The sequence below is a fragment of the Macaca mulatta genome, chromosome 1, assembly GCF_049350105.2.
Source record: "Macaca mulatta isolate MMU2019108-1 chromosome 1, T2T-MMU8v2.0, whole genome shotgun sequence".
In the NCBI taxonomy this organism is placed as follows: Eukaryota; Metazoa; Chordata; class Mammalia; order Primates; family Cercopithecidae; genus Macaca; species Macaca mulatta.
Genome location: NC_133406.1, coordinates 79,611,796 through 79,629,918, shown reverse-complemented (window position 1 = coordinate 79,629,918; position 18,123 = coordinate 79,611,796). Strand labels below are relative to the sequence as shown.

At 43.5% G+C, this 18,123-nt stretch overlaps 1 protein-coding gene across 1 annotated transcript in view; it reads left to right on the top strand.

The window, feature by feature from the left end:
- Positions 1-1,834: 1,834 nt before the first annotated feature.
- Positions 1,835-18,123, top strand: part of DUSP10 (dual specificity phosphatase 10) — a 39,951-nt gene continuing 23,662 nt past the window's right edge. Inside the window, 2 exon segments of the mRNA NM_001257695.2 lie at positions 1,835-1,928; positions 4,121-4,974. Of these exon segments, the coding sequence (NP_001244624.1) occupies positions 4,164-4,974 (811 nt within the window). The 5' untranslated portion in view covers positions 1,835-1,928; positions 4,121-4,163.

Sequence of the window (18,123 nt, the reverse complement as noted above, 5' to 3'; positions counted from 1 at the left end):
TTTCTCTTCACAGCTCATTGAGCATAGCTGACCTGCCAGCTAGGGTCTGACACCTGGTGATTTCAGATCTGCCCTGAAAACAATTACATGAATATGCCCCTGCTACTTAGTATACTATTAGGCCTGGAGTCTGAAGTAGACCTCCAAACCCCATTCAATCAAGTAAGGGAGAAAAATGATAGCCCAACATTCCCTAGTGCTCATAATGTATTATTCCATTATAATTATTTCACTTTTTATCTCTCCTCTCACAGATAAGAAAAGAAAAAGCTCTACTTCTTTAGGGTTCTTGGACGTAGACTCTCCACAGTTCATCTGGGGTTGTTCATCTCCACTTCTTTTTGTATCCCAAGGCAACTTTCCTGCAGTTTCCCTAACACGAATATTCTCCGGACTAGGCGCGGGGCGGCTTGCCCCGCCCCCCAGTCGTCTCCCGGGATGCGCGCTATGGCCAGCTACCTGGTGCCGGCCAAAGTTAGGGGAGCCAGGAGAGGCGGCGTCGCCTCCTCCACGCTCCTCCGGCCCCATTCAATCTAGCTATTTGCACTCGGCTCTGGCTCTTTTCCGCCCAGCTGCGGCTGTTCCAGAAGCGCCGGGCTGGCAGTCCTGGCCTCGGCAGGGGCCGTGAGGGACTGGGGGGGGGAGGGTCGGCCGAGGCATGTGGGGCGGGTGGGCTGCGCGCGGCTGGCACGGCGCGGGGACCCAGCGCGCCAGGTGGGAAAGGGGGAGGTGGCGGGGGGGACCAAGCCCCGGAGGGGCGGCGGGCGCGTAGCGGGCCCCAGGACGCCCGGCCAGGGGATTGGCCTCTGCACCGCTGCTCAGGGCGCGTCCCTTGCCTCTGGCGTCGACTCAGGCCTCTTCCTCCTAGCAGCCCTCAGTGGCGCCGCCTTAGTGCTCCGGGTCGAGCCCCGGGAGAGTTAGTCTGGGGACGACAGGGGCGTGACCAGGGCGCGGAAGTAGGTGAGCAGGAGGGCGGCGCGCGGCGGTCAGGCCGGGACAGCCGGAGGGGCAGCGACATCTGCGGGCCGGCGGGAGGCGGACGCTTCCCGGGCGGAGCAGGGCTGTCCGGAGGACGCGGGCCGCGTCGAGGCTGAAGGGCCTCCCTGTCCGGTACTGTCAGCTGCCAAGCTCTGGCCCCAAGCGCGTGGCCCCGGACCTCGGCTCGGAGCGGAAGCGTCGCCCCTGCCTGCGCGCTCACGTTGGTCCTAGCGCAGAAGACCCGGCGAGGTCCGCGAGTTTTGGCTTAGGGTTTGTCAAGTCACCTCGAGCGACGCGGAGAGAACCTGGCTTTCCCACTAGGGACGGTGATCGCAGTCTCTTTCCTTTAGAAAGTTACTCCGACACTTTTGATCATCCGTCCATATTAAGGAGGAAAAACAGCGTGGTTTGCCCCCGGGTGAGGGAGTGTTGGAGGATCCCGTCCAGTGGGAAGAGCCAGTTTTAGCGGAGCGGCGCGTCCAGTCCGCTGACGCTTCAGCCTGGTAAAGGGTTAACTGCATCCTGCCGGTTCGGTTTACAAGTAAATAGAGAGCAGCTGCTCAGCGCGGCCCCGGCTGGCTCTTTTTAAGTTTTTGATTGGTTGCCAATGACATCACCGCCCGTGTTATAACACCGAGGACCCAGAGCAGCGTCGGATAAACCCTCCTTAGAGAGATGAGGCCACGCCTTCTTCCCCGCCCCCTAGGCTGCCCATTGGTCGCGGGGCTTTGTGAGGTAGCGGTCGGCTTTGTCCGGATTCTTATTGGTCCAACGCGCCGTCGGTCGGTGACGAGTCCGCCCCCTCAGAACCTTACATTTACAGTGTAGCAAAAGAGAAAGTAACTATGTTGCTGCTGGAGATCAATGAAGCCAAGTGAATGGGGGTTGAATGTGAGAGTCCATAGCTGAAGCGGAGCGCCAGATGGTGGAGGACTACACTTATTTATGAAGTAAGTGGAAGTCACCGCGACTACTGAGAGCCCGGGACTGGAGGTGGAGGATTGTAAGGCGGTGCTTGCGTGAGTGTGAGTGTGTGTGTTTGTGTGTGTGTGTGTATGTGTGTGAGAAACAGAGACAGACAGAAAAAGAGAGATGCGATGCTGACGGAGGAGCTACAGCAGGTAGGGTTATAAGGTTCCGGCTGTTGGCTCCTGCTACCCTGTGCATTTACTCTCTCTGCAGTCTACTTGGATTTGGGGCGAAGAAAAAATGAGGTTTGTTGGGATGCTTTGCGGCAGTTTTAAATGCCCGGGGTTCATTAGTGCGCTGTGTGCCGAGGAGTGAAGGGGGGTGGCGGAGGGACGGGGGGATGTTAAGTGCTCCAGGAGTGGGGAAGAAGCATTCTCTAACCACTTAATTTTCTCTCCAGCTCTTGCCTAGTGGTGGAAGGAGAGGGGATAGCTCAGTATTTCTCCGGGAGATTTTCTGGGCCAGACTGAATGGTTTCACGGGCAGTATATACGCCCGACCCTCTACTGCAGGGATGCAGATCTCTCTATACACTCCGTGCGTGCGTGTGTGAGCCGCGCACTCTGTGTGGAGGTGTGGGTCCCAGCGTGTGTCTCTGTGAACACGCTTATGCGTCCCTCTCAAAATAAATGGTCTGTTGATCCTGGACGTGTCCTACCAGGTAACACCATAGCGAAGACTTTTTCAGCGCTTGGTCCAACCGGGAAACAGTTATAGCTTCTGGAATAGTACTCGCTCTTCAGAAAAAAATACTACGCAAGGGAAGGGGGTTGGCTTCTTCGCTCCCATCCAAAGGTGGGTGAGAGAAACCCGAGTCGTTGGAGATCTGCCGACGTGATGGGTGCATGCCCCCGTGTGCGCGCGTGAGTGTGGATTCCGCCTGTGACACTTTGGTTCTGTGTCAGAGAATGGTGACGGTCGTGTGTAGACGGATGAGAATGGTGACGGTCGTGTGTAGACGGATGATGATATTTTTCCAGACAGCTCTTAAAGTTCGTTTAGGTGAGCGACTCTTGGCGTGGGGTTTGGTGTCTTTGCTGTGTGCATGTCTAATAGAAGAAGAACAGTTAGCAAGCCTGGGTTGTAGAGTGTCCCTGTGCCTACAAGAGGAAGGAGCCGTCTTTTTGCAGACAATATTTGAAATCAGAGATAGATCCAGTGGGCAACAATTCACTGCCCCTTTCAGCGGGTACAGGCTAATTGGGAGGTCCTCTTTATGGAGTCGGTACTCTTGAAGGGGGGATATCTGTATGGGATTGGAACCTTATACAACGTGGCTGCCTCCCATTGAGAGAAGCTCTGGGATGCACAGTCTGTGCCAGCCAGGGAGATGAAGAGGGGAGGTGAGCTCAAGTTGTCCTTTCCAGGCAGGAATGAGGGTAGGGGTAGGTGGGAGAGCAAAGGGTGATGGATCTGCCAGGGTTGGGGTTTCCAGGTTTCCAGATCTGGCTCCATGGCTTGAGATTTCGTTTTAGGACACCAGTTAGTAGTGAAAAGGGGAAATGCAGATTAATTTATAAGAGGCCAAAAGACAACATGTGAGGTTTTAATATGACTATGTTGTGCGTTTCAAAGGACCCCAATAGGATGGAAGGCAAGAATAGCTCCAAGTTAAAGAGATTCACTTAAGGGGATTTGCAGAAAGTTGACATCCACTCTGATGTATATTTAGCTGCTGTACATTTCTGTGAACCATGCCAGTGCTCTTGGTTGCCCCTTTGCCTTTGCAGCGAGTGAGGGAATTAACTGGCAAGCATGCAAGGGTGGACAAATGGGTCTTTCTCAGATGTTTGCAGTGTACTTCTGCGCAAGAGCTGAGGTTCAGAATAGATGCCTCTTAAGAGCCTCCCTTCTGTCTTCAGCTTTTCTAATTATTTGTGCTTATACCTTTTCTACAGCTGAACTTTTATGTAGGTCCAGGAAATATTCATTAACATTTACAACTTTACATCCAAATTTAACCTTAGATTTAGCAACCAAATTGATTGGGGCCCTCAGGTTTGCATCCTCTTTGAATACATAAAAATGAGTTTCAAGTTTTGATTATGGTATGATAGAGGGCAATTAGGAAGACTGCTCAGAGGGATGCAAAGGCCTTTCCTAGGGATTGGATGAGACTGCCTTTTGTGTCACGTGACTTTATCCTTTCTTTCTCCCTTCCCGTTCTTTACAGACTGTCTTGAGTTCTTCTTGAATTGCCAGTTTTCAGCCTCCTCATGCCTCCATCTCCTTTAGACGACAGGGTAGTAGTGGCACTATCTAGGCCCGTCCGACCTCAGGATCTCAACCTTTGTTTAGACTCTAGCTACCTTGGTTCTGCCACCCCAGGCAGTAACAGCCACCCTTCTGTCATCGCCACCACCGTTGTGTCCCTCAAGGCTGCGAATCTGACGTATATGCCCTCATCCAGCGGCTCTGCCCGCTCCCTGAATTGTGGATGCAGCAGTGCCAGCTGCTGCACTGTGGCAACCTACGACAAGGACAATCAGGCCCAAACCCAAGCCATTGCTGCTGGCACCACCACCACTGCCATCGGAACCTCTACCACCTGCCCTGCTAACCAGATGGTCAACAATAATGAGAATACAGGCTCTTTAAGTCCATCAGGTGGGGTGGGCAGCCCTGTGTCAGGGACCCCCAAGCAGCTAGCCAGCATCAAAATAATCTACCCCAATGACTTGGCAAAGAAGATGACCAAATGCAACAAGAGTCACCTGCCGAGTCAGGGCCCTGTCATCATTGACTGCAGGCCCTTCATGGAGTACAACAAGAGTCACATCCAAGGAGCTGTCCACATTAACTGCGCCGATAAGATCAGCCGGCGGAGACTGCAGCAGGGCAAGATCACTGTCCTAGACTTGATTTCCTGTAGGGAAGGCAAGGACTCTTTCAAGAGGATCTTTTCCAAAGAAATTATAGTTTATGATGAGAATACCAATGAGCCAAGCCGAGTGATGCCCTCCCAGCCACTTCACATAGTCCTCGAGTCCCTGAAGAGAGAAGGCAAAGAACCTCTGGTGTTGAAAGGTAATGCCCCTGCTCCCTTCCCAAGCACAGTCCTGATTAGCCGGGTTCACTTTGGGTTTTCTCGTAGAAGTGACAGCATTCTCCTTACCCTGGCTACCAAAGACCAAAATAGACTTTATTCTTGTCTTCCCTTCTATGCTCTTTATTGTGTTGGTTTAGTAAGAAAAACCCAGCAGTACTGAACTGGAAGCCAGAAGATCTGGGTTCTACCCTTAATTCGGCTTCTAATTTGCATTGTGCAAGTCATTTCACCTCTCTGGGACTGTTTTCTCATCTTTCTAAAAAGGGGCTTTATATACACCAGATGGTATCTCAAGTCATGCCTGGTCTGCTAGCTCTATTCCAGTCAATCACTAGTTGGAAAGTTATTGTCTCTCAGACTTAACCAATGTTGATGGAACAGAGGAAGGAGCAACTATGGTGAACTACAAGTAAACCTACAGGTACCAGTTCTTTTTGTGGGAAATTCTTTCTCTTTTTCACCTTTCTGACCAGCTTGACTTTTATATGGTTTATAAAGTGACCTTGAAGAAGGGCAGAGCTTCTTATTCTAAGGTTCCATATAAGGTATAAGTTCACCAATTACATCCATTCCTCTGCCAAGGCTCCAAGGGAACAGAGACGTTTTTATGAAACACTCCCCAATCCATTGTTTTTTTCTGGCCTCACCTGACAACAGTTGGCATCATGGCTCCTACCAAGATGGAGTAGTGGGTCACTTGCCCCAGTATACTGAATGCAGAATAACTGAGATTAGTGGAACTAAGCTCCAGCAGAAGGAAGTATTCACCCAGTCTTCTTGGAGCACCGTCCATACCGTGTTGCCTAACCTTCCCAAGTAGCCTGCATCCTGTGTCCAGCCTAGTTGCACCTCTTTGCCCTCAGATACTGACTTTTGGGGCACCGTACATCACTCTCAATCGGCATCTTTTACCTGGTGGTGGTAGTGAGAGATAGTCATCTTCTTCTCTCCTTTTGTGTTGTGAGCCAAGGTACACAGTTTCTGGGTCACATCTCCAACCAGTCTCCTAAAGTGTGTTGACCAAAGGTGTTGCTGAGTTTGAACACATTGCATGTTTAAATTGCAATAGGCCATGTGGGTGAGCAAGTTAGTTATTTTGTCTCTACGGGACAGCTTTGCCATTCTCCTTCTTGTCTTCCCAGTGAGGCATTCTGCCTTTTGTTAAGCAGCGTTCTGGGAACTATAGTTCTGAATTCCATTGACACAATCTCCTTTTCCCAACCTCCACTCTCCTCAAACTTGTCCTCATGGGGCTCCCCTACCACAAAGGCACATCTGTCCTTAGAGCTGGTGGGCTTTGCTGGGAAGGAGAACATGATGGAATTGTATGTAGAGAGTTCCAGAAGCTTCTAGGCATTTCCTGGTGGTGGTGGTGGTTGTGGTGGTGGGTTTTCTTGAGGTCACAAATATGTTCAGATTTCCTCTGCGTAGCTCTGTATTTTATTGTTTCTGTATTCTTGTTTGGTTGACTTTGAGTGATTCCCAGGATATTTACCCTGCTATTGTCTTACTATAATCTTGGTGTGTCTGGCCTCTTACAAATGAGAAAATCCTACCTGGGAATTTCCCATTTGTAATAGTTTGTCTTGGGGAGCAAAGAGGAGGATAGCTAATGATCTTGATGATCTCCTCTTTGCTCATGCAGAGCAGGTGTTCACAATTAAAAGCAAGTCTTTTGTGTCTGCATGATTTGAGGAGAGGAAAAAACACGGATCAAGATGACCCTAGACCTCCTAATCATGACCCTAGACCTAGACCTAATCATGAGGATGATTAGAAGGAGTTGCAGACTCTACTCTCTATTTTGCAGCGGGTGAAGTTGTGGATAGGGGTGACCCATCAGTCACTGAAAAGTGAATCTCCTGGGTGCTACTGGTGGAAGTGGGGTGCCTCTCTCCCTTTCCTGTGGATGCAGCTGAGATTCCAGACAGCCTGGGCTTGTTCTTCAGTGTCAGAGAGTAAGATTGCCTCAATGGGGCGGGGCCGGACACACTGCTGACCTCACCACTGGGCGCCCTGGGCAGCCACTGCGAGGCCTCGTCATTTTTGAGTTGGTGAGACACCGCGTTGGTCGACTTGGAAGACGCTCTGGTGGTAGAGGTTAGATTATTTGTAGTTTTGGGGGCCTTTTCTTCAAATATCTGGGAATTTCATTGAAAATATGTAGTTCAGGAGTGAAGGGGTCTATATTCTACTTTATAATTATCATTGTCATTTTGATATCTTTTGGGAGAACGGCCTAAAATTGGGACCAAGATGGAAAAGAAGGGAAAGGAATGGGTCAGTATTAGAATGTCCTTCATAATCCTTTCAACTTGGTAAACCAGTGATTAATACCATAGCACCATTGTGGTGAAAGACGGGGTGGGCATTCCCCAAAGGCATGACCAGCAGACTTCTCCCAAATTCTTGAGTGGGTCAAGCAACAATTCTGGTCTGGCTTCTCCTCTCAGATTTATTTGAGTAATCCCCTCCCTTGGTGATAAGATTGTATTTCAGCAACAGGGGTAGTGGTACCATTTTGGAAAGAGTAATTTTTGTAGGGAAGCTGGTGGGAAGGGGGCATAGTTAGAACATAAGGAGGAAACTTCTAAGGGCCTGTTAATTTATTTTCAGAGATTTCAGTACAATCTTGGGTAATTTATGGCTGGCCCATCTGATGCTCTGGTTTATGTTTGTAAACATTGGTTGCTACCCTCCCTGTCCAAGCTCCTTGTCCCCCTGTCTCCATGCCATGCTCTCCATTTTTGGTGCTGTCTGTCAAGTAGAGCGGCTGCTAACTTGCCATTTTAGTAATGCTGTGTCAGGCTGGGAAGAAACCGATCAGAGGCATGGCAGCCCCTGGGATTAAGTTACTGTTCTAATTTACGGTGCCCTCCCTGTTGTGACCTATGTTAGAATCCATGTTTTAGTCTCATCTTCTGAAGAATAAATGGCATCAGACCTGTGCTTCCCTTCAACTTGGTGAAAATGATCCAAATGAATAAATATTTAGGGATTTGTGAGGTCTTTGAAAGAATTATATTCTGTTTTACTCAAAGCTGATTTTTAATCAACTAAAACTTGCTTTCTAGTCAAACTGAATAAGAAAGCTAAACTATTCTTAAAATTCTTTTAACAATTTTAAACAATTCTTAAAAATAAGAAAGCTAGACCATCCATAATGAGAGCTATCGTTTTTGCTATCAAGATTTTTGGGCTCCCTTTCTTTTTAGTAAAGCTGGATCCAGAGAAATAATTTGTCATTTACTTAGGTAGGAAAAAATAGTCTACTGCCCCTTTTTCTTAAAGACAATACATGCCTCCAAAAATGTTATTATAAACATTTTCAAGCATATAGAAAAGCAGAAAAGTGTGTAATGAACACCCATATACCTGTCAACCAGATTAAACAATTTTATTTTTCCTATTTGCTTTCTCTTTTCTGTTGAAATATTTAAAAATATAGATAACGTTTTAATGTATTTAAGTATGTTTAATGTTTAAACTTAATGTTTCCAATTCAAGAAAGCTAGAAATATAGTATACTAAGAACAACATTTTCACTCCTAAACACTTGAGTGTCATGTACCCATTTTTAAGTGCTTTTCAACCTAGAATCCCTCTGTGACTGATCGGCAGTCTGGTCTACAGAGGAGCTTCCATCCCTGGGAGTGGGAGGGCTCCAGGTGCCTCCTTGGGGTCTGTGTCTCCCCCTTCCTCCCCTGTTATGTCAGAGCCCATGCCTGTACTTGCTCTATGCTATTGTAAAACAAATAATGACCAACTGCTACAATCTTTATAGGACTGCTCTGTACCAAAGGCCTTTACTGGGGAATGAGAGAAGAAGAGGGAAATGGTTTAAGAGGATGATCCATGGGGTGGATTTGACCATGCAGTGAGTTAGGCCTTTATACTGTAAAATTTCACTTCTTAGAATTGAGCATCATAGATTGCACACTTTTCCCTAGTTGAAAAGGATTCTGAAATATACTCTTGTTAGCAATGTAGAGTTCTATGACAAAGTGGATGGCTAGGCTCAGAAATCAGAGACCCTGTGAAAAATATTCTGTTTCTGCCTTTTCTGGGGGATGGGGAAGGGAATAAAAGTCTCCCTTTGTCTCTCAGAGATGTTATAAGGATTCTTAAAAAGGTATCTGAAATAAAGACATATCTGCATTCACAAACGTGCTGCTGTTATTCTGTGCCTCTGGTTAACATCCAAGACTAAAATGTCAAACATTAGCTTTGTAGCAAATGATGGGGAAATCAAGGCAGAACTTTGGATCTAGTCAGTCTGAATGCTAGTCTTGGCTCCCCTCTTACTAGGTATGTGCCCTTGGGCAAGTTGCCGAATCCCTCAGTTCCTTAGTTACCTCATTAACAAAAAGAGATTATAACAATCGCTGTCTCAAAGTGTTAGTTTCTGAAATAAATGAATTAATGTGTGCAAAGTGTTCAGAACTTTACACACATACATGGTAAGCACTCCATAAATATGGTAAAATGTTGTTGATATTGATTGAAAGGAAATGATAGTGCCAGTAAAAAGGCAAATTTTGCTCCTAAGGAGTACAAACAACAAGCTAGGTATAGTAGAGTGTGTGTTGCTATGGCCTAAAAATAACTTAATGACTGTTAACTAATTTAAGTAGCATAGAGTTGGAGTGCCAAAGTAATTGCAAAAACATACTGGGCCAGGAGGCTGGAGTAATTTGGTATATCCCATAATTATTTGTTTTAGGAAAATTTGTAAAAACATAATCTGTCCAACTAAAGTCCCATAACAAAAGTATAAAACTTTCTAGCTTTGCTTTTTGTTACTTCTCATCATCTCATCAGGAAGATTTATTTTTGGAATAAGGATTGTGGACTGACTATAAAAGGGTAGATAGAAGGAGGGGTGAGCTGGTTCCTGAGCCTGGGGTTGTGAAGGGTTGGAATGTGAAGGAAAAAGGAGGGAAGGAGTTGAATGGCCTGCTCCTGTCTTTCAAGAAGTCCTGAAACCTCTTTCTGAACTGCTACACTGTTAGTTGGCTGTCCTCTCTCTGAGCTTTCAGGTACACTCTCCTGCTTCCTAATTTAAGTGTAGGTGAACAGATAATAGAAATGAACTCTCTCTCCCAGCCGTGTTCTTGCTTCATCTGTTCCTCATTCACGATGTGCTCAGCAGAGTGAAATTTTGCTCACTCACACCTGGGTTCAAATCTAGGCATTTCCATTGACCAACTGTATGCCTTTAGGCAAATCAGGGGATCTCTCAGGGGCCAAGTTTTCTTCATTGTAAAACAGGGACAGCTCCAGCATCCTAGGATGAAATGAGGTGACATAAAGTACCTGGCATTTGATGGCCCTCAATAAATCAAGCCTCTGGACCCTGCTCTCCTACTCTCATGCCCTAATGTAAGAACCGCTTACATTTCAGGGGCCGGGGGTGTTGGGGAGGATGGGCAAGTCATTCTAAGCACAGTACTGTGGGAGCATGTTAAGTATGAATACTCTTGCCCTTACCAATTCAGAACATTCAGCTTGTCATGGACAAGTTCAAGAAACTCTTCTCCTGGCAATAGTAGATATTATTTCAGATTAGAAAAAGCAAAGCAGGGGAAGGAAACTGAATAGGTAAAGCACTTTGCCTAATTCTGTTTTCAAAACGTGTGTATGGGAGAAAGCAGAAGGGAGAATGGTGAATATGTACACTTTCCTACTTGGTTCTTTGGGCAAACCCATCTGGAAGTCTGACAAAATTACAAGAGCAGAAAAACTTTCCGTCACATATTCCTGGTGCATACACCCTCAGGGACTAGGTGGGAGCTTTTGACCAGTAGCAAAATCTAGCTCCTTAAACCCAGCATTATCAGAAGCCAGAACCTCCAAGCCCCAGCATTGCTGAAGAGCAGTTTGGGCATGAATGTGTGATATATTGGAGTGCTTAGGCAATTTAATCCAAGTTGGTTGAAAAAGATAGACTACATACTAAGCAGAGAAATTCTAGTTCCAGGAGAGGTCATCTCACCTTTGCGGAATCAAAGAATCCCAGCTTTGAGAAGAGCAAGGAACTTTAGAGGGCCCCTAATCCAGTAGTTTTCACTGCAGGCTGTTCGTTGGTATCACCTGAAGGTGATTTATAACCTGTGATGCCCAGTTCCTGCATCCAGAAAGCCTGATTAAATTGGTCTGGGGTGCAGCCTGCACATCAAGATTTTTTTAAAGCTCCCGAAGTGATTCTAACAGGCAGCAAAGTTTGAGAACCATTGATCTAGTCCAGTATTCTCACTATGCCACTACAGGAAAGGGGCCTGGAGCAGTTTATGACCTGTCACATGCATGACCTTAATTTTGGAGATTTGGTCCTTAATGTTAAAGTAGGTCTTGCCAGGTTCAATAGATTCAACAGATATCAACAGATTGATGTATTTGTATGTATTATTATTTAATAACAGCATAATCTAATATATAGCATAAAATATAAGATAATTAACATTTTTTAGTACTGATGCCTTTTTTCTTGAATTTTGAGATTTCAATTCAGAACTAAAAAGACCGAAGTCTGAGGACTTTCAAAACCAGCAGTTCATGGTCTATATATTTACCTGGATATTATAATATGGACCAAATATTAATGTTGATTTAATCTCTTCATCTAGGGAACCTAGTGGTTTAAGCTGTTAATCTAGTGGTTTAAGCTGTTAACAGCTATCAAAACTGATTTCGAAACAGGTATCAAAGAAGCCCAACCATCTTAGGCTTCTAGGGACTTTTTGGTAGGTGGTCTCCACAGATGTACAAACTTGTGGGTAGAGGAGATTCATTTGTTTGTTCAATAAATATTGTTGAATGCCTTTGGTGTGCTAGGCACTAATCCGCAGGCTGGGGAATTTGCATCACAATGCTTATTCAAATACAAGAAAGACAACATATATGGATGGGACCAGGCTTCCAGATCCTTTCCGTCTTGAAAATCATGTTCATGTTTGTATTCTTCATCCTCTTCCATCACACAATCTTATTTAGGGAGTGTTCATCTTCAGGAAATTTTGTTCTGTGAGGCACATGTTTGTACTTTTTTTTTCCTTTTCCTTTTTTAAGAAATAGCCAGCTGGGCGTGGTGGCTCACGCCTGTAATCCCAGCACTTTGGGAGGTCAAGGCAGATGGATCACGAGGTCAAGAGATCGAGACCATCCTGGCCAACATGGTGAAACCCTGTCTGTACTAAAAATACAAAAATTATCTGGGTGTGGTAGTGCGTGCCTGTAGTCCCAGCTACTTGGGAGGCTGAGGCAGGAGAATTGCTTGAACCTGGGAGGTGGAGGTTGCAGTGAGCCGAGATTGTGCCACTGCACTCCAACCTGGCAACGGAGCGAGACTCCATATCAAAAAAAAAAAAAGAAAAAAAGAAATAGCCTGGCCTTTTCTAAATACGTAATGGGCCAATAGGATTTCTTTCCAATGTCTTGATCTGGAAAGAAATGATTTGCTGGTTTTTAATGAAAAAATAAATATATGTGCCCTCTCTGCCTCAAAAACTCAGGGCTGACAAGTCTCCTCTGTGTGGGAGGGTGAAACTTTGTAATTTTGACCCCCCATATTTTGTACATGTTGCTGATAGGAATAAGGGCTTTGTTTATTTTCACTACATACTCTCTATGGAAAGAGGATGTGCTAAGCAAACAAGCATTGTAAACAATATTTCAGAGGCAAGGTTTTGGCCTGCTTTAAAAAAAAAATGTTTACAAGTACAATTAAAAACCAGTATAAGGGACAGGGGTGGGATGAAAACATATCTCCAAGATTTCAAACCTGTGCTGTTTCCCCTAAATCCCCTTCGAGGAAGATTTGAATCCCTCTTCAACAAATTTTCATTGATTATGTTTCTATTATATATACTGTAGACTCTGTATTCACGAGTGTAATCATACTAATTCAGAAAAATATAGGAAGAGAAAATGAGTATGACCTGTAGCCTGAATTTCATTATAAAAGATTTTAAAATGTACATTTTATGTTAAAATTGATGTAATCTTTTAATTATGAAGTCTTCGATTCTTTAGATGTTTTCATCCATAACCCCAGAATGAGATCTTGGCATCAGTTTTTTCCAGGTTATGTGTACATCATCTATTATTACTTAAAAGTTGGAGTTACATGTACATATATAGAGAGATACAGATATATATAATTTTTATTCATTCCAGTCCCCCACCCAAGCAAGACCCATATTTTATGTAACTTAAAAGAAAACTTGAGCATCTGTTTTTGGATAAGGAAATGAGCTGTTCGGGCCTAGTGCTTTCATATAAGATAAAGGCTATTACCCTACGCTCTGCCTCTGGCAAAGTAGAGAATCACTTACAGAAAGAAAAGGATTTGTGGATGCATCAAATTACCTGCATTGCCCTTAATGTTTTATGTGTGGTAAAGGCCTACCCAGGCCACTGTCCCCAGCCCTGGATCCCTGACTTGAATTTCATGGAACGCAAAACAAAGCACAACTCTTCCTGAGTGCTTCCACAACGGGATTTTGCTTTCTTGCTTACCACTTCAGATAGGACCACCGTCAGGCATCTGTTGTCCATTGCACATATCAAGTAAACAGATTAAACTGCCTGAGCCAAGGGGTAGCATCAGGCCTGTCCTCCTTTTGAGGAGTTTAAACCTCTCGTGTTACAATGTGAACTCGACTGATCTTATTTTATGTGCTGAGGTAAGAAGGCAGTCACCATTTTGCATCAGAACATCACTATCTGGTTCCTTAATATCTTATATTTATTTTATGGAATAAATAATCTCACATTCTTTGTATCACAGCCCTAAGCTTCACTACCATTGAGCTAAATATTACCAGCTGTTGCTACTGGCAAGAGAGAAGCAAAACATGAAAGGAGAAAGAGGAGGAGTGGGGGAGTAGATAGAAAAGAATAACATGAGGGTAGAGGGTCTCAGGGTGACAGCAGCACGTCTTCTAGCTCCCAGACCTGAGTTCTGGGCTCCAGTATTGAAGACTGTGAGTCATTTTCTTCAATCATTACAGTATTTCTTCCTGGCTTACAATAATAAGACTAGACACAAACTTCTAAGAGGGCCTTCCTTGAAGAGACAGGGGACATTTTCAATTTTTTCTTTCAATTTACATTCTTATTGAAATGCTGTGTTTTTATGATAAGACTTTAAAGGAACGGATCTTATGGTTCTCATGAGGTGGTATTTTAATCTGCCAGCAGAACATCAGTTAATCACATAGAACTACTCTGGCTCTGACTAACCTATCATCCCTCAAATTAGAAAATTACTCTCCAGATAGTCTGGAAGAAAAAAAAGTTAAAAGCTCTTGCATGCTTTCTAGATGCTGAGCATTGGGCTGTCATATATATGTGTCTTATTTAGTTCTCAGAGAAGCTCTGTGAACGTCATTTTATATCCTGAGTTTTATAGGTTAAGGAATCTGAGGAACAGATTAAATATTTTCTCCCTTCTTATTACTAGCAAATGAGAGAATAAGAATTGAAATCCAGTTCTTATGATTTCAAAGCCCAAGTTCTTTTCGGGCTGGCCATATCTATTTGCAAGTCTCATTCCTTATGGTGGCTTTAATTGTGCTTTACCTCTGCAGTGCCTTAGTTATAATGCCATCTTTCTTTCCCCATTTTTCTTGTATATCCTCAAATAAAAATTCCAGTGCTAAGGTGAGTAGCCTATGCTGTGTCCTTAGAGTAGACTGGCTTCCCAGTAACCTTGCCTCAAATTATATCCCAGTTTTTGGATACTTTAAATTTTGGTGATGACAGTTTTTTAAGGAATAACAATTTGAGCAAAACAAACCTTTGAAAACTATGATAATTCTCTCTAACGTATGTGAAGTATTTCTTACATACCACACTCAGTGCTACAAGTGTTATGTCTCGTGATCACATTCCAATTTACATATGAGGGACTGAAACTCAGAGAGGTTCAGACACCTGTTCAGAGTCACTCAGCTGGTGCCTAGTGGATCCTGGGTGTAGCTCTGGTATACTTCTGCTCAGTGTGCTTTTGATGTCTGGAACCTTAGAATTCATTCTCCTAGTAGCCTGTGGATAGAAGGATGATATTTCCTGCTTTTGCACACATTAATAAACCCACTTTCTAGAGTAGGAAGTAGATGAGTGAATGTAAAGAAAAGTACAGGTACAAAGTTAGGTATAACGAGCAAGAAAGAATCTGTGATGAGTATGATGACTACATCCTAAAGATTCTAATGCCAAAGGTGTTTGATTGTTCATGCTTTATATTCATTATCTGTCCTATTAGTGTGGATGATAATGAAAACTATAGATTGTTTTCCCTCAAGTGTGTGAAGAAAGAATCTCTAGCAGGTTATGATTGCCCTTTGGGAAGGTTAATTCTCAGGGATAAGTGAACAGATCCTATCAAACCATTTACTGTTTAGTTTCTCTCCTCTCCTTTCCTAATCTTTCTTATCTCTGTTCTTCCCTTCTACAGTCTAAGCCTACAAATATAGCTCAGGTAATCTGGAGGTGTGGCAAGGACAGACTCTGGGAAAAATAATAATGAACACATTTAAGGGACAGCAGGATGGACCCCTTGGAATCCTGTATTGGGGCAGCATTCATGGAGGCAGAATCTGTCTTCTGACAGAGCACCCAGCTTCACACAGTGGAAGTATCTGCCTGTCCTCTCAGATATCAACTATAAAGTTTCGTCACTGTCTAAGTTCATTTTATGCTGCTAAAACAGAACACCTGAGATTAAGTAATTTATAAAGAACCAAAGTTTATTTGGCTTATGGTTCTGGAAGCTGTGAAGTACAAGAGCAGGGTGCCAACATCTGGCAAGGGTCAGCCCATGGTGGAAGGCATCACATGATGAGCAAGTGTGCAAGACAGTGAGAAAATGGAGGCTAAGAGTTCATCCTTTTTCTTAGGACCCACCCCTGTGATAACCCACTCCGTGGAATGGCCATGTGATTATGGCCTTAATCCACTCTTGAGAGTGAAGCCCTCATGACCTAATCACTTCTTAAAGGCCCCATCTTTTAATACTGCTACAGTGACAATTAAGTTTCCAATACATGACCTTTGGGGGACATATTCAAACCATAGCAATCAGGCCACCCCAAATGTTCAGGTCCTCCAGTGAGAGGGGAAGGGTGGGGGATATGGGTGATCAAGGTGATAGAATGAGTGAATGGAGAACAAAATTCTGAGCATTTTTTATTCTGAAATGTAAAAGTAATCAATTTTAAGAAAGCTTAAATTCAAGGAGATTGACTTCACTGATCATAAGTTCTCACATTTACATGGCAAGGTGAGTTTTCTGAACCACAACAACCCCAGGATGACTTTAGAAATGTTGAAAAAACCACAGAATTATAGTCCATTGCACAGCAAGCATTCACTTACTCGATGTTGAATTAAAAAAGAAAGGAAGGACATTTTTCAAGGAACATGGTGTTGCAGAATTGTGAGAGATGTTATCAAGCATTTGATCTAACCATTCCATTTTACAGACATGGAAACTGATTACTTATCCAAGAGAATTTAAGTAGCTAGTAGCAGTACTGGCATAGGATTCATGTTTCCTAACTCTCAGTTTAGAACGTTTAAAAGCCCACCCAGTATATAATTCTTTGGATTAGTATCTGAGTTGTTGTTAAATAAGCAAATCTTGTGGGTTCAAGTATTTAGCCAGGTCATTCCATAATTTTTCTCATTACCTTTCTTACGAGCGTATTTAGTGACTGATTGAATGAGCCGGCTGAGGCTCCCTTATATTTGTATTCAGCCTTCCTATAAGGAGTTTATGTATTTTCTAGTGAAGGGAGTATAGTTTGGAGGTTAAGAGCACAGATTCTGGAACCAGGCTGCTGAGTTTGAATTCTGATTTTGCCAATTATTATAATTTTGAACTTGGACAAATTCACTTTTCTGTGCCTCCGTTTGCTTTTCTATAAAAGGGGGAGGGTAATGGCTCTTTTCTCATGTGCTCAATTGAGAATTAGATAAGATATGTATAAGTGCTTCAGACAATAACTAATGCATACTAGCTAACATTTATTAAAAATTAGCCATAATATTGAATATCTACAATAATAATTCATAATCTGCTTATATTCAACTGACATATGAGTGGTATAGTTCAGTAAAATGCTTTGATGTCACCACTAATGCAGTACAAGTAGGAAATACTTTTCTGATGCATGGTAGATCTTTTTGTTTAAAAGTTTGGAAAAACCCAATGTTTCTTGTGGGGTGGATAGAGAACTACGTAGGTTTTTTTTTTTTTTCCCCCTGAAATAGTGCTGTGCTGAAAAATTATATACTATTTCTATGTAAGGAAATCTTATAAAAGTCTTAGCAGAAACACTTTATGTATACTTATTGTTAAGATATTAAGAACATTTTAGAAAGAAAAACATAATATTACTAATCCCGCCCTGACTGGCCTAGTTTCATTTTTATGTTTCTTTTTGTTCTTTACCCATATATGTGCATGTTTTGCAGGCTTTCTCATATAGAAACTGAAATTCATTTTCACTTTACATTGCATGTACTTCTGCTTCCTGTGTTGTCATCATAGATTTTCTTCTTTAATGCTGTAACCTGTCTTATTACCACATTTTACTTACTTGCCTATTAATATAAATTAAGATTGTTTCCAACGTTTTGATATGACAAGAGAAACCTCTTGCAGGAAACCCTTGTTTGGAATTTTCTCCACCTTCCCACCCAACTGCACTCCCCATTTAGAGAAATGGGTACTAGCTGCCATTTTGGATGCTAGTGCCGGTTTGAGTTTATTTTTCCTCCCAATTCTCTTTCACTTTTTAACTTCTGCTTTACTTTCTTGAATGTAAGATTCAACTACCTATCAAAGTTGTGAGTTTGTAGGGACATCTTTATCCTTGACTACAGGTCTTGATACTGATCCTGAATTTGTGTGTTTACCACATGTCCTGTAAGGCACATATTGCAGATCTTGGACCTCTTTGGTGGGCAGAGTGAGGGCATGTGGAGGCACTACTCAGCGCCATTAAAAATCAGAAGCTACTGTGGAAGTGAATGATCTGGCAAGACTAACAACGGCTCCTTGTTTCACAAATATGAGTCACTCCTAGTTTTACACTGTAGATAAAATACCCTTAAAGGGA